Here is a 16,355-nt window from a genome sequence, read left to right on the forward strand (position 1 = left end):
TTAACTTTGATGTTAATAAAAACCAGAATGAATGACTTCAAGACTGTGGTCTCTTTATTGTTCCACAATAACTGGTGGATTTTATTCTCATTTCTAGGCGACAGTACTATTCAAATAACTTCTGACAAGACTCGTCAGTTAACTGAAAACCAGCTAAGCTACTGTTGGAGCAGCAAGGCTGGCTCACAGTGATTTGCATATGACTGATGTTGAGAAAGGAGGCTCCCCTAAATGATTAAAAGTCCAGCGATAATCAAACGACTGAAATGTTTGGTAGTCGTGTTCTGCACGGTCTTATTCTAAAGTGTGCCTGTTTCAGTGCTGCAGCCTAAAAATCTTCATCCATCACACTTTTATTAGTCCAGACCGAGACGAAAACCGGTGTCTGTCGGTACGTGCTGAGATTCAATAAAAAACTTGAGATCGACAGCAGGCTCCCTTTATTTCTGTTGCTATAGCTTAATAAAGTCAGCATTTGTCATACACAGAGACATACTGGGAAGCTACAGAAGCCTTCAACACTTACAGTACTAGTGACTGAAACAAACAACGATGAGGCAGAGGACTGAAAACAAACAGTTTATACAAGAAAATAGTCATCGGCACTCATATTAAGTTCATACTTTGAATAAATATTGCTTTTAAAACGACTCTGTCCCTCATCGTTGCTGTTTTATCACATTTTATTTTCACTGCGTTAAATATCAAATATATTCCTTTACTGATGCATTTCTGTTATTGCTAACATCAAACGTACCTTACATGAGATACTGGATAATAGGCTTATTGAAAGTACAAATTTCACAGAATATAACAGTCCAAGTTTGGTAGGATATACTGCAGATGATGGGCTTCTGGACATGCACAAGGACTCGATAGAAGTGCAAGCAGTTGAGGTGTGGCTTAAGCAGGATCTCTCTGTCTGAGAGGAGCTGGAGGGAGGAGGTGTCAGTCACATGGCCTTTCAAACATGCACTCTTTACTGGTATTTTACACATGTACAATACTTTTTTTGTCATATTTAGTTCTTTTTAAAGCTAGACTACACGACTCTGAGCCACAAATAGGAGCTTTACATGCCAACGGGGACACTGTGCTGGGGCAGCCAACAGCTAATCAGAGCGTCGCTTCAGTTCCCTCACAATACTCAAATGGAAATGTAAGAAAGGCTGACAGAAGTACAGTGATAACACACACACACACACACACACACACAGTGATATGGGTGGTAGACACAGACAAATGACTCATACCTCAGGTACAGTTGCCCCAAAGTCTTGTACGATTATACTTTTTAATGTAGAATATAATAGATTAGATTTGAATGCAAATATTACTTATCCTTTAATAGATATTCACAAGTTATTTAGTGTGCAGAAAATATGGATGAATAACAACCTGCCAGGTGAACAAGCTCGTATCACAGGTCTTGTATAAACAAGACAACTGGATGTAAAGTGAATCATTAACTGCTACACTAATCCTCTGCAGACATAATGATAACTTATGAGGGAACAAATCTTAACAAAGATAAGGGGAAAAATGATATCTGGATCCTATGCAAACAAGGTTGTAATCTGAGTAAACTGTCTTGATTCTTCAGTATAACATGCTTACAACACAGGGAACAATGCAGGCTCCAACTTCTTTGTGCATAAGATATGCAAATGTAAGATTATTGTCCTGGAGTGTCATTAAGTAAGAGTAAGAGGCGGCTCACATAAGCACCCAGAAACAGGAAAATTGTGAGCATCAAGTTAAAGGTTAAAAGTCTTTTTCTTGATTTGTTTTCAAATGCAGGTGAATGCTGCTACAAATGAGCGTTTGCAACCAAATCACAGGATTGAACATGCAAATGTCTTTTTATGGCCCTGGATGTAACAAAATGCACATCTGAGTCGGACACTATGAGTTTTCAAATCAGTGCATATCTGTATTACTTTTGTTACATAGGAGTGCATTTCTCTGTCTTGTCATTTTCCCATCACTTCTCCACCTCTCCGTTCACCAGGCACTGTCGGCCAGCAGGCCAGAGGCTGAGCCAGTACTCTGTCACATTATCCTGCAGCTGAGTGAATTACTCTACCTCCATTAGACTAACAACAAAGCAGGAGCACCAAGGAAGGGGGATGGGAGAGGGAGCAGGGACAGAACGCACGGGAGGATGGGAAAGAGTGATGTAACAGAGCCGACAAGGAAGGAGGGACAGATAGGGCAGATGATGAATAAGGAAAAAATAAAAGGAGGAGGGAGCGAAAGGAAACAAACAAGGAATGGAAAAGTGGAAAACAGAGGCCTAAGGGAGAGGCAGGAATAATGGATAAAGGAAGAGAGTAGGAAAGAAATGAGGGTGGGTGGAGGTTTATTAGAGATGAGGATGACAACTAGAGTGGAGAGGACAATAAAAGGGAAGGAAGATGGAGAGGCAGAAAGCAGAGGGAGGGACTGGATGAAGGGTTGTTGTGGTGTAAGACAAACAGAATGAGGGATAGAAAAAAGGAGGGGGAAATGCTAAGATGGAAGGAGGAAAAGACATAAAAGATCGAGCTTACTGTCTCACACATGAGAATGGCACACCTGCGACAAACACTGGGTGGATGCCACGCACACATGCACAATTCAGTGCAGAAGCATCGACCCTCACAGGACAGCTGAACATTTAGAAGAACTGAGCACCGACGCTCCTTCACAGACAGGCGACGCTCAAGAGGACCCATAAACATCAAAGGGACTCATTTCTGTTTCCATTCAACTGTGAAACTGAGTGAACTTGTAATATAATGCGAGTTAGGCACCAGTCAGTTGGTCTGAATGTAATATACTATCTACATCTCACATCAAACTAGAATACAGCAGTTTTAACATTGAGTAAAATGTGAGGAATCTGATATTTTCACACACAGCAACAGTTAGATAAATGCAAAATAGTATATGGCTTACCACAGGAGATACACACAAACAAAGCAAGACCAGTACAGGTAATGGGAGTAGTGGTTGTAACAGTATTAATAAAAAAATAACTGAATAAATAAAAGAGAAACAAAACAGTGATGAGACCAAAAGTACAACTGATATGTTGGAAAGAAGAAATCCTCAGAAAGCAAAAAAGTGAGGAGATGACCACAAAGACGAGTGAGGTTACAGTAAATCCAGAGTGGAGCAGTGTGACGGGTCAGTTAAGTTATCTGAGTCAAACTGGGGGGTTTCTGAGACGCACACATAGTTACGCACATACATTCGAGGTAATGACGCATCTTTACTCCTCCAATGACAAGTTTTACTCCACAGCCCTTAAGTTCCACAGACACACATACACAAATAAAAAAACAAAACAATAAATATTATAAATAATATAAATAAATGACAACAGTGCCTCTGCTTGTGTATGCTGTGAACCAAAAGAACAACAAAAAGATGTCAGCCTTGACTCAGGGACTATGGAGGAAAACAGCCACGGCTCGCTCGCCGCTCTTCTCTCCGTCGTCTCCTCGCCGAGTCGCTCAGAGGTCAGTGCAGCGCTCCTGCTTGCTGTAGTGGTCAAACTGACTCTTCCAGTGCATCATGTAGGAAGACCAGCGGTGAAACTCCACCTTCCACTGACGCTCTGCCTCATCTATGTTGTCTGAGAGAAGAAACACAGAGACAGAAAAACGGTTAGCAGTTGAGCCTGAAGTAGGGCTGCCACGATTTGTGGACTAGTTATGATTACGTCGACTATCAAAATAATCGTTTGTGGCAGCCGTAGCTTGAAGACCATACCTGCTTTAGAATTTCATGCACATACACTGCTGATGTCAAGGCCACTGATTGTCCTTTAAGTTTCAGTGAGATTAGAGCAAGTTGGTTGAGAAAAGGATGGTGGATGTGGAGTATTTTGGTGTTGAAATATCAGAGTTCATTAAAATGCTGGTGACTGAAGAACAAGCCCAGGGGGCTTCGGCCCAACCACGAGTTGAATGATGTCCCCCCAGCAGCACAGTGGCTCTTCATTAAGAGTGGCCAGGGGTGACTTCTTTCCCACTTCAATTCAGTTTATATAACTCCTAATCACAACAACAGCCTCCTCAAGGCACTTTATATTGTAAGGTCAAGACTCTGTCATGATCCAGGTGAGCGTCTGGTGTTTTTATACTACCTGCTTGTGTGTGCTACCGCATGGTGGTAACCAGACCTCATTGCTTTGGATCTTTATGTGCTTAACTTGATCTCCTTGTGCCTTCAGTTACTCTGCCATGACTCGACACCTTACTTACCTGGACACTGTTCTCCAAGGCAAAACCCACTGTAAACCTCTGCAACCTGCCTTGTGGAAATTAAACTATTCACTGCCCACCATCACTATTGGATGCCTGGAAACAAAAGGTTGGAACCTCACTCGATCTCACACCGCTTGGACGCTCACCTGGCTAGCCTCCCCAGATCCCCATACTGCAAATTCAGTATTTACCTTTCCGCAGCATAGCTCCAGCCCCGCTTTGCATCTAAACTCTAGCACCTGGGCCTCTTCCCCCTTCTGGGCCGGTGTGGGGGGGGTTTCCTATTAAACTGTTCAGAGGATGTACACATGCTTTGAGGACCTGGTCTCTCTCTCACTGAGAATCGACATAATACTGAGAGAGAGAGGCCAAAAAGAAGCTACAAAAAAAGGCTTTGCTCTGCTCATTTCCAATTTCCGTGTCTGCTATTCCACTTCCGGTGTCAACTTCCACTTCAGCTACCACTTTGTCATCCTCTAAACCTCCCTCTGAGCCCATGCAGATTGGCCACTTACTGGCTCTCTCCGGAAGAGAGAGAAAGGCGGTTTCGCTCCCGTGAATCCTTTATTATGGAGCGTCCGATCATTTCCTCGCAAACTGACCGGTTCGACCAAAAGATTCCACCTGCTGTTAATTTCAGGGATACAGGTGGGCGGATCCCTGACTAACTCCAAGCCTCGTTTAGTATTACCAATGATACATAATTTTAATCAGGTTATTCATTGCCTTCATGCCCTCGTCGACTCTGGGTCGGAGCCGAACCTAATCAACACAGAGCTGGCCAAACAGTTAAACCTGCTGTTCGTTCCACTTGACCCACCAATACTCACCACCACACTCAATAATCAGGTTTTTGCATTTATCACTCACCAAACCGAACCGGTATGCATAGTCACATCTGGAAACCATTGGGAAACACTCATTCTTTCCTTTGCCTTCCCTGAAACACCTCTAATCCTCAGTTATCTATGGTTACGAAAGATTACAGGTTGAGTTTATTCTGCCTCACTAACTGTCTAACTTTAGCTGTACCCTGAGGAACCCCAGGAACAGCTCCTGTAGCTTCTTCTCCACTGGATCTCTTCTCTATTCCCCAGGAATATCGAGACCTTCAGGAGGTCTTCAGTGAGACTAAAGCGTTATCCATTCCACCCCACAGACCTTGTGACTGCACCATTGACCTCCTTCCCAGTGCCCCGTTGCCTTATAGCAGACTTGTCTTGGCCCAAACGGGAGGCAACAGAAATATATCCAAGAGTCCTTGGCAGCCGGCATCATCCACCCGTCTTCCTCCCCGGTAGGTGCAGGTTGGTTTTTTTTTTTGCCAAGAAGGATAAGACACAGTACCTGTATAAACTTTCGATGTTTGAATGAGATCACTGTAAAAAACAAGTACCCTCTGCCCTTGAACCCATTCATGGGGCCACCATCTTCACTAAACATATTATTTACGCAATGCATACCATCCGCTCTGCATCCGGGAGGGAAACGAATGGAAGACTGCATTCAGTACAACCCTGGGATATTTTGAGTATCTTGTTTTGCCATTTGGTTTCACTAATGTCTTCCAGCCATTAGTAAACAATGTGTTGAGGGATTTCCTGAATATTTTTGTATTTGTTTACCTAGACGACATCCCGATTTTCTCCAGAGGAGCACAGAGTCCATGTCTGTTCAGTACTGCAACGCCTCCTGGAAAACCGGTTATTTGTCAAAGCAGAAACGTGAGTTTGGCTGTTCCTTAGTTATCTTTCTCAGTTATATCCTGACAGGAGGACAGGTGAACACTGACCTGGCAAAGATTCAAGCTGTGAGCGGTTCCTCAGGTTCACCAACTTCTACCATTGCTTCGTTCGGAAGCTGCACAAGTCACCCACCTCACCTCCACCAAGATCCCATTCATCTGGTCCTCTGAAACCGAAGCAGTCTTCATTAAGCTAAAACACCTATTCACTTCTGGACCTGTGCTAATCCACCACGACATCACCAAGCCGTTCACTGTAGAAGTAGACATCTCAGATTTAGAGATTCAGAATTGGGGACAAAAATCTCACAACGTTTAGGGTCCCAAGATAAACTACAGCCTTGCTCCTTCTTCTCACATCGCCTTGCTCCAGCAGAGCGAAATTATGACGTGGGTGACTGGGAGTTGTTGGCAGTCAAGTTAGCTTTAGAACAGGGGTGGCCAACTCCAGGCCTCAAGAGCCAGTGTCCTGCAGGTTTTAGATATCACCCTGGATCAACACACCAAATGATTAGTTCATTACCAGGCCTCTGGAGAACTTCAAGACATGTTGAGGAGGTAATTTAGCCATTTAAATCAGCTGTGATACATCAAGGACATGTCTAAAACCTGCAGGACACCAGCTCTCGAAGCCTGGAGTTGGCCATCCCTGCTTTAGAAGAATCTCGCCACTGTTAAAGGATAGATAACAACCCTTTACAGTTTAACTACAGTATAACAGTATAACTATGAAAACAACCTGAGAACTGCCAAGAGGCTCAATGCCTGCCAAGCCCATTGGTCTTTGTTCTTCGGCCACTTTAATTTCTCTATTTCATATGGCCCAGGTTCTCGACACGTCAAACCCAACACTCTGTCGCACCAGCTGTCACCAATACTGATTCACCACTGCTCGTTACCATTCTTCCTGCCACCAACAGAGTGGGTTTCTTCTGCCTACAAAACTTCCAGCCACCTTGTAGATCATGTTTTCAGGCTCCATGGTATCCCCATGCAAATTGTCTGTGACATAGGCCCGCAGTCCCCTTCCTAGTCTGGAAGACCGTCTGCACCGTCCTGGGAGCCAAAGTCAGCGTCAGCACCGGATACATCCGTGCAATCCAATGATTAGATGGAGAGGCTAAATCAAGAACTGGAATCAACTCTTTGCTGTGTCACCACACAAAACCCAGCAACCTGGTCTTCATATCTCACTTGGGTTGAGTATGCGCATAATTTACTTACCTCATCTGCAACTGGTCTCTCGCCCTTTGAAGCTTCCCTAGGTTAGCAATCACCCGATCCCAGAAGCCAAAGTTGATCTCACCATTCCTTCCAACACCACTTACAGCGCTGTTGACGCATTTGGATCCCAACTCAGGAGGCAGTGCTAAGGGCCATCGATCAACATGGTTGTCGATCGGACACCGACTCCCAAGTATGTACCAGGACAAAAGGTATTGCTTTCTGCCAAAGACGTTCCCCTCAAATCACTCTCTTGCACATCATTCCAGGCTACATTGAACTATATTAATTAGAAACCATCATCAGTCCCACTGCAATTAAACCTAGACTCCCTACATCCATGCGCATACACCCCGCATTCAACGTCTCTTGTCAAACCTGTGTCCTTTGTCCTTTCCTCAGTATAGCTCCTTCCCCATTCGCAACTAATCTCCCTCTCCGTCTGTTTCAGTGCTTTTCCAGCAGAGATTCCCGCCATGTTTCAGTGTTCCACTATCTTGAATTCCTGTGCACTCACAGCTTTTAAAGACTTATCCCTGTCTCAATTATAGAACACAAAATATATCAAATGCTTAAAATGAGAACATGAGTAACATTTTAGAAAGAAAAAATAAGGTCATTTTAAATTCGATGACAGCAATGCATCTTGAAGTTGGGACAGGACCAAACTGGGTTTATTTGCTCTAAATGCTGTATATACCTTTTAGCATTGATAGAGCTTTTACCAGATGTGCAACATACCAAATCCATGCTAAACAAACCAGATACTTCCTTGCCTCCTTAGTCAAGAGATGCAGGGTCCATGTTTTCTAAACAAATTTGAAATTTTGATTCATCTGACCACAGTTCTCCATGTTCCCCCAGTCCATATTAGATTAGTTTTAGCCCAGACAGCAGGTTTTCTCGATCGTGGTCACATATGGCTTCGTTCTTCTATGACAGAGGTTTAACCTGCATTTGTGGATGGCATGGTAAACTCCTTTTACATACTGTGATTTCTGGATAAATATCAGAATCATGTCTGTTTTTTTTAATGCAGTCCCACCTGATCAGTATCCAATATTGATTTTCAGCCTTGTCCCTTGTGCACAGAGATTTCTCCCATGATCTTTTAAGGACATTATATACTGTAAGTAATAAGATATCCAAGTCTTTGCAATTTTACATTGAGGACTATTAAGTCTATACTCTTCCACAATCTGCAGATGCAGCTTTCTGCAGACTGGCGAAGCTCCATTTCACTGTCACGTGACAGAAAAAGCTTTGAGAACATTTCCCATCTTTACTTCTGAGAAATTCCGTCTGCCTTTTAATATCCAGTCATGTTACTGTCCTGGTGCCAGTTAACCTAATTAGTTGCAAAATGATCTTCAAGCTGTTCTATTTTTAGAAGCTCTTACTTTCTAAGCCTTTAGAGTTAGTGTTTCTTACTCTTGATATGTATTGGTGCAATCAAATTCAAACAGAGCTAATGTTTTTCACAAAATAGTAAAATGTCGCTTTTTACTGTTTAGCAGCTAGAATCCAGTACCAGACATCAATGGAAGAGCTTTCCTCTCCCAAAGTCCAGCAACTGCTCTCCTCAGAGTGTCGTTCAGTACAGAGGGAATGAACTGGTAAATGGACTGGTCCGTAAATAGTACTTTTTACTCTACTTGAGCCGTCAAAGTGCTTTAAACCACCAACTTTACTACCTCCTCAGCCACAGCCACCCCAATGGTTGATGCTACACAATGGTAAACGTGGTCCTCTCCCACTTTGTTATGATGTGTTGCTATCATCAATTTGAAAACTGCTTTATTTTCTTCTCTTCAGTTTGATAGAGTTTCTACTAGGGGTCATTAGATTTTAATGTCGCTCCATTCTTCTCTTAAATTTACATTTTATACAATGTCCCAAATTTTCAAAAAAATCGGGGTTACATATAAAGATATGATGAAATAATTTCATAGTCTGAAATCAGCAGCAGTAATAACCCGAAAAACAGTGAAAAATCTATGCAGGAGGTTTAAAATCAGGAAGTGAAACAGTCTCCAAGGGCGGAGTCAACCATCTGATACCAATCAGGAGGAGCTGCACTTATTTAAGAAAAACAAAACAACAAACTGGCACAAGCTGCTACAACTCCACTTTCGAACAATTCGTGTATCATGCATCCAGTGAGAAGTGTCATAATTCTAAGAGGAATATACGTGAAGACCTGCATTCAATACAGATTTCAAGTGTAGAGATGAAGTAATATTAAATAGTATTTACCAGTAATATTGAGAAGGCGTGGCAGGAAGCGATTCCAGAATGCGCACATCTGGTTCCGCAAACCTTTGTGAATCTTGAGTGATTCGGTGTTGAGGCCAACATGTTTTTGCTCGCTGACGGTAAACACAGGCCAGCGTTTCCCTCTATCTCCCTGCACGTCATTGGGATTTCTGATACAGACAGAACAAGAAAGGATATTACAAATACAATTAATTCAAATGAAAAAGCAGTAAAATTATCTCCAAACTAACTCTTAGATTCACAACAATTCTGCTTGCAGTTGATGTCAGTACTCGTAGTACATCACCACTTGATGTTCCATTCTTGCAGCATGGTGCAGAACAGCCATGTTGCTCAATGAGAAACATATTCAGATAATCAAATTTGTGTTGTTTCACGCTCAAACATGTACGTGCTTACTAAGGATCCCTAAATGAAAATGGATAGCACCACACAGCTACAGTTGATTGTTGTTTTTTTCTCTGTATGTATTATTGTAGGGTCTACCTTACAGTATAAAGCGCCTTGAGGCGACTGTTGTTTTGATTTGGCGCTGTGTAAATAAAACTGAATCGAATTGAATACAAGAAATGTCTGACAGTGTTTCTTGCTCCTGTCATTCCACCAAGTACTGAATTATGTCTTCCAAGCAGATTAAATATTGATCACTCACTAAAATGCACATGAATTTGTAACTGTTACAGAATGTTCTGCTTTTGCTGACAATTTATGCTACTAATAAAACAAATTGTAGCTTTCTCAATTCTTTGTAACTGGATACAATTTCAAAAGGAGGTCAAATAATTTAATTTCCCCCACTGTGTACCTCACAGCATTAACATTTACTTATTAAAGCCTTTCCTTTAAGCCAAGGAGAATGAGGGTTAACTGTCAGGAGAAGCTCTCTGTGCCTCCAAAGTCATGTCAAGACTCATTAACCTGCAGTTCCACAGGAATTTAAAGGGCTGCTTACTCATACAGCTTTTCCTGCATTATTTATTTTGACTGAAAAACATGGCTGCTGAGGTGCATTTGCATAAAAAAGCCTGGACGTGGACATAGACCCTAATTCCATAGGTAGTTTTTTTATTCCCACTTTGTGGCCTCACCCAGTCCGAGCAAAGTTGGCCCAATATTTCATCATGCGTCGGCTTAGCTTCTCCTCATCTCGGGTGTAGTTGAGTCTCTTCACCAGCGGCAGGCCGAAAACAAATTCAATCTCATAGCCATGGATCACACCCATCCATTCTGGCCAGGCCAGATTGGATGCCCGGTGATCGAAAAGGTAAAGATAGACCCCTCCTTAAGAAATAAATGGAGGAAGAAAATGCATGAAAATTACAATTATAAATAATTAATCATCATTATTATTTCATTTTTACTCTGAAACTACAGATATGTTTTAATCTTTTCCAAGGACAGGCAAAAAATAAATCAATAAATCAGTTTTCCAACTGGAATATTTTACTGATCTATCTTCAGAGTATCAGTTTTACTTACATGACAAATGCAGATTAAATTGTTGTGAAGTTGTCAAGCACATTATAGCATATTTTAAATAGCTATCATCTGCATTAAAAAGTGAAAACGTGAAATTTAACGCACAATTCCATTTAAGTATTGTACCAAATTGTTCTATCAACACAAAGCAGGTCATTCAAACGGTAGCTTGAGCGTGTCTAGGTATGGGACATATATATACACTTCTAGATCTGAACAGACCACACTGGTACTCGGGTGTCCTACCTTGTGAGTTTCCACTGTTCACCCCACCAAAGTTCATCCCACCCACGTTAGCCTTGAGGGCATTGTGTTGTGCATAGGAGCGAGCGAAGTGGGCCAGCGGGCAGATGACGTTGTGGTCACCGACAATGTCATCCATGGCATCACGGTTTTTTATCTCATTATTCTCATCCATCCAGTCGGTGTACTGCAGCACCACTGCTTCCAGGCCGATATCATTAGCATGAGGTACGCTCAACCTAACACCTGGAAGAGTGACGCTGAAGTTTTTAACAAGATAGAAGTAAAACTGTGAAGTAATAACCTGAAGTAGAATTAACTTGTATTTTTTGGATGGATTTCTACAATTCTCTCTGCTCAGTTACATTCATATACATATATATATATATATATATATATATTCATATATAGTGCTTTTCTACTCTACCGTAGCATTGTGTTGTTTTTGCTTTCTTTTTGCAGACAGGACCAGATTCCATTCTAGCCGACACAGAACTTTATTATAAACATAATTTTGGAGAACCTCACTTTCCAGGAAGTCCTCTCTGGAGATCAGACTGTCGTTGTCCTTGCTGAAGCCTGGTGCTCCATACAGCAGGAAGTAGGAGCCTTCATTCTGATTAACCCCGAGGAGAATCTGTGTGTCTTTAAAGTTCCCTGAGTTGAGCATGGCCTCAGGAGTGTCAGGCAGAAACTCACCATCCACAACAGGCACAAATGAAAATCGGAACAGAGCAGACCATGGCAGGACCTGCATGGATGACAAACCCACATGGGACAGTGAAATAACAACGCCAACTTGGCACAAAAAAAAGAATAAAAACACCAAGAAGTGCTACTTCCTACTCCAGAACCATGCAACTCCTTTTATGTGACTTTTTTATACTGGTACTGGGGCTGCAATGATTCGTCAACATGATCGAATTATAAAGATTTGGTGACGGGGAGATGTTAAAAAATGTGAAAGCATGTAACAGCAAACAAAGTGAAATGCAGACTGTGCAAAGCGGAGCTTTCCTTCCACGACAGCACTAACGCAGTGCACGAGCATTTAAAACGCCGGCACCCTGGAGCTGCGATGTCCACTATATAAAGCGCCTTGAGGCGACTTTTGTTGTGATTTGGCGCTATATAAATAAAATTGAATTGAATTGAATTGAATCCACTCTGAATGGGTCCGTTTTGTGAAGTTAGTGGGTTGCATTGACACGTTGTTTATATGAATGTTTTTACAGTAATGTTTACGTTAGCTGTCAGACACGTCTCAGGATGAAACGTGATAGTAAATCATTAAACAGGAGCAGCCACACTGTATCACACTTTAATACTGTAGTAAACCTCTTCCACCTAACGTTAGGTAGTTAATCTGTGGATTGGATTATATCAATAATAATATAATTAGTTTATTTGGTGCTGAACACTAAACCATCTGAGAAACTATGATCTATAACCAAATATGTGATGAGCAACGGTCTTTGTTGGTAAATGATCCTGATGAACATGTTCAGTGTAATTATGAATCCATGAACTGAATCATCTGTAAACTTTGTTAACCCTCTAAGACCCAACCCATCAAAAAATAGCCAGAAAATTCAGATTTTTTGGGAACTGAGATGTTTATTAACCCTTAAAACAAAATCCACAGTTTTTTTTTACTATATAACGTTGTGTAGAATTTATTATATATATTTTTTGTATCGCATTTAATACATTGTTGTTAACTAAAGGTTGCCAAAAATGCCCAATGCTAACTTTGGACAAAAAAAAGAGTTTTGTCCATAACATTTTGAAATTATGGGAAGTATTGATCATGTTGTTGAGACAGAGGTCTCAGAAACTCATGTATCAAATATGATGCACGTGGCATTATAGGGTTAACTTGTTATTTTGGACTAGAAAGCAAATTAGTTTCCTATTTGCACATTATTTTGTATTTAAATACTAATAGCACTTTAATTTGTGTAACTAATATTTTTATTTATGTGATTTTTATTCTAACAGTCCTATTGAGTCATTTTAAAAATACATTTGATTATTTTCAAATTCATGTGTTTCATTATTTTAATTTTCTGTGGGACGAGTTAGCAGGGTGGGCAGATTTGAGCAGGTGAGGACTGAAGACTGGAACAGGAGGTTTGGCCACAGCGCTGTGAGAGCTGCTGAAATAATCGCGGGCAGCCCTGACTGATACATCCCGTCATGGTTCCTCTGTCCTCGTTAGTCTGACCTCCCATTTCTGTCTACCTCTCCTTTCTTGTATCCTGGTGTGTGTGTGTGTGTGTGTGTGTGTGTGTGTGTGTGTGTGTGTGTGTGTGTGTGTGTGTGTGTGTAGGTATTTGTGCAGTGGCAGGACTCAGTCCAGGTTCCCACCTTCTGGTAATCACAAACACGTCTTTGATGACCTATTTGGAGCAAATATTTAAGGAAGTGGCTGAGCTTCGGTCTTCAGTTACTGAAGCACGGCTCCTTATAACCATATTTGTGCAACTTGCCTTTGAATGAGAAAAACTTAGTAACTACATCCCTTTGGTTGGAGAAGCCCGTGCTGGAGAGCAGTGAGCTGTTTTGTGTTCTTGGGAAAGAAGAATCTATATCGGTGTGGATTTCTGCAACCCTGAACTGTTTGAGAGAGTCTAGTGTTTGAGTCCAGTCTGATTTTGATCCTTAACAACATATTGTGCACTTAGTAGGAAGCACAGGTAATAAACCATGTCATTGCACCAAAAAGCCAGTTGTTTGGATTTAAAAAACATCAAACTGAAAATAAGTCTCTCGTCCACGTTGCAAACAACATGAAAAGTCAAGCAGAATTTGTGTAAATTACCTGCCACTCATGATCAATAAGCTGCTGTGGACTTTTACTGCGCAGACAGTCTATTATCTCAGTGTCATTGCCTCCGTTGCAACCGACGAACTTTGCTAGCTGTGTGGCACGTCTGCGGGCTTCAGCGGGACTCACTGAGGCCCAGGGGGAGTTGGGGACCCCACTCTGGAGGATGGCTCTAGTGAAAGTGGGCCGGCTGTCTGGAGACAACAGGTGGAATCCTACTGAAGCTCCACCAGCACTCTCGCCAAAGATCGTCACCTGTTTCACAGAGAACAAATAGAAAACTGAATCAAAACAGGCTCATATGAATTCTAGTGTAAAAGAGGCTAGACAAATAAAGCACAGAGAAACACACCTGTTTAGGGTTTCCACCAAAGAAATGGATGTTGTCTTGTACCCACTGCAGCGCCATCCTCTGGTCAAGGAGGCCGACATTCCCAGGAGCCTCGGAGGAGCCGTGCAGAGCCAGGAAGCCGAAAGCACCGATCCGGTAGTTCATCGAAACCACAATGACTGTCTCGCTGTGAGCTAGGTAACGACCATCATACACATCCAGAGAAGAAGATCCACTGTAGAACCCTGGAAACGTGAAATATCACAACACAGCATTAACCTACAATATTAGAGCGTACTACAACAATTCATCACTGTTATTCAAGCAGTTTAATGATTTGAATTCCCAGCGTAATATCCTCAATCCTTCTACATAAAGAATAATCTGACAGACGATCAATGTTCTAATGGAATATATCAGGAACGGCTAACCCAGTGCTCCAGTGACAATAGGAGTGATATTCCCAGTATGTTTTGTGAATTCTTAAGTACCTCCACCATAGATCCACACCATGACAGTGAGGTTGTGAGGTCTGGGTGAGGAGGGCACCCAGACATTGAGGTAGAGGCAGTCCTCATTCATCTCTCTGTTAGGATTCCACATCTCACTGCCCTGGAAGCCTGGGAATGCTGTGTCCACATACTGATAGCACGCGTTGGGGTATTCCTTGGCTTCGAGCACTCCAGTCCACGGACGTTTGGGTTCCGCAGGACGGAAGCGGCGGTTCCCCAATGGGGGCTCAGCAAAGGGGATGCCCAGAAAAGCAGTTATGTAGCTTTGATCCGGCACCAGCTGGCGGATGCCTCGAACTCGACCGGTACGTGTCTGAACAACCAGGTCTCCATCGTTCTGGGAGAAGCAGACTGGGATGATGAAAGACAGGAGGAAGATCGAGGAGAAGAGAGGAACCACAGTGGGCTGCATCTTTGTATGCGAATATGGTCTGTGTATCTGAAGCAGACGTCGTGACTCTTTCATCAGACAAGGATGGCAGGGTATGCTCTGTGTACGCTCAGATCTACAGAGAAGACAGGGAGAGAGTAATGTGATTACAGTACAGGAGAGGACGGAGAACAGGCAGGAGGGAGAAATGAGATGAGAAAAGACACTAGAAGTATGGAAGTTTCACCAGTGTGGATTGAAGATTTGATAGGACAGAATCAAATAGAATCATATGCAATAAAATGAATAATCATCTCAAGGGTGGATTGAATGCTCTATCTTTAGCAACTAGTTAACCTATGTGAGACTTTCTCAGTGCGTGTACACGTCCAGGTGTAGTTTATCAGTGTGCAGCATGGCCAGCGTCGATGTGTTGTCCTGCTGCAGCTTCTGAGAAAAGGCTTATTAAATATTCAACACAACACAGAGACAACAGCAGCCTGACAGAGTCCGAGCTTCACCAGAATATAAAGCTTTTTGTTCTGTTACAGCAGATTAAAAAGCTAATATTTCAAATCTGCTTATGTTTAATAGTGGCTAAAATTTGCAGGATAAATGTGTCTATGAATAAGGTGAATATCAATATAGTAAGAAGTGTATATCATGTTTTTGGTGAAGGACTGAATGTAATTAAACTTAGTTGGTAGCAAACATTAATATATTTTACAGCTCCAGGATAAGAAGATCTGTAACTGCCACTATAATGATGCTGGTTGGGTTTGGTGGGTTTCTGTGCTAATATTATAAAGACATAAAAACAATATTGGGAACAAGATTTTGTGAAAATGTTCCACTGGTCTACTAACAGTCTGCTAAATTAGAATTACAGACACAGTTAATTAAGAGCAGTCCACATTAACATGTGAAAAACAAGATACAGCATTCAAATCAAGTGTAAGCTAAGTGAGGAGTGATGAGGGGGAACTCTTTCTCCTCCCCGGATACAACCGACACCCAGTAGAATCAAATGCAATAAAATAAAAGATTTAGGCTACGTCCACACGTACACGGGTAGTTCTGAAAACGGAG

The 16,355-nt window shown here is 42.0% G+C and overlaps 1 protein-coding gene across 1 annotated transcript in view; it reads right to left on the bottom strand.

The window, feature by feature from the left end:
• Positions 1–423: 423 nt before the first annotated feature.
• The window catches only part of ache (acetylcholinesterase (Yt blood group)), a 28,011-nt gene continuing 12,079 nt past the window's right edge, over positions 424–16,355 (bottom strand). The window contains exons 2-9 of the mRNA XM_003458395.5: positions 14,876–15,402; positions 14,406–14,629; positions 14,048–14,308; positions 11,752–11,974; positions 11,227–11,469; positions 10,590–10,782; positions 9,481–9,650; positions 424–3,622 (exon numbers count right to left, since the gene is read on the bottom strand). Coding sequence (XP_003458443.2) covers positions 3,501–3,622; positions 9,481–9,650; positions 10,590–10,782; positions 11,227–11,469; positions 11,752–11,974; positions 14,048–14,308; positions 14,406–14,629; positions 14,876–15,362 — 1,923 coding nt within the window. The 5' untranslated portion in view covers positions 15,363–15,402 and the 3' untranslated portion in view covers positions 424–3,500. The remainder of the gene's footprint in view (positions 3,623–9,480; positions 9,651–10,589; positions 10,783–11,226; positions 11,470–11,751; positions 11,975–14,047; positions 14,309–14,405; positions 14,630–14,875; positions 15,403–16,355) is intronic.

This window comes from Oreochromis niloticus, linkage group LG3 (assembly GCF_001858045.2).
Source record: "Oreochromis niloticus isolate F11D_XX linkage group LG3, O_niloticus_UMD_NMBU, whole genome shotgun sequence".
NCBI classification, from domain to species: Eukaryota; Metazoa; Chordata; class Actinopteri; order Cichliformes; family Cichlidae; genus Oreochromis; species Oreochromis niloticus.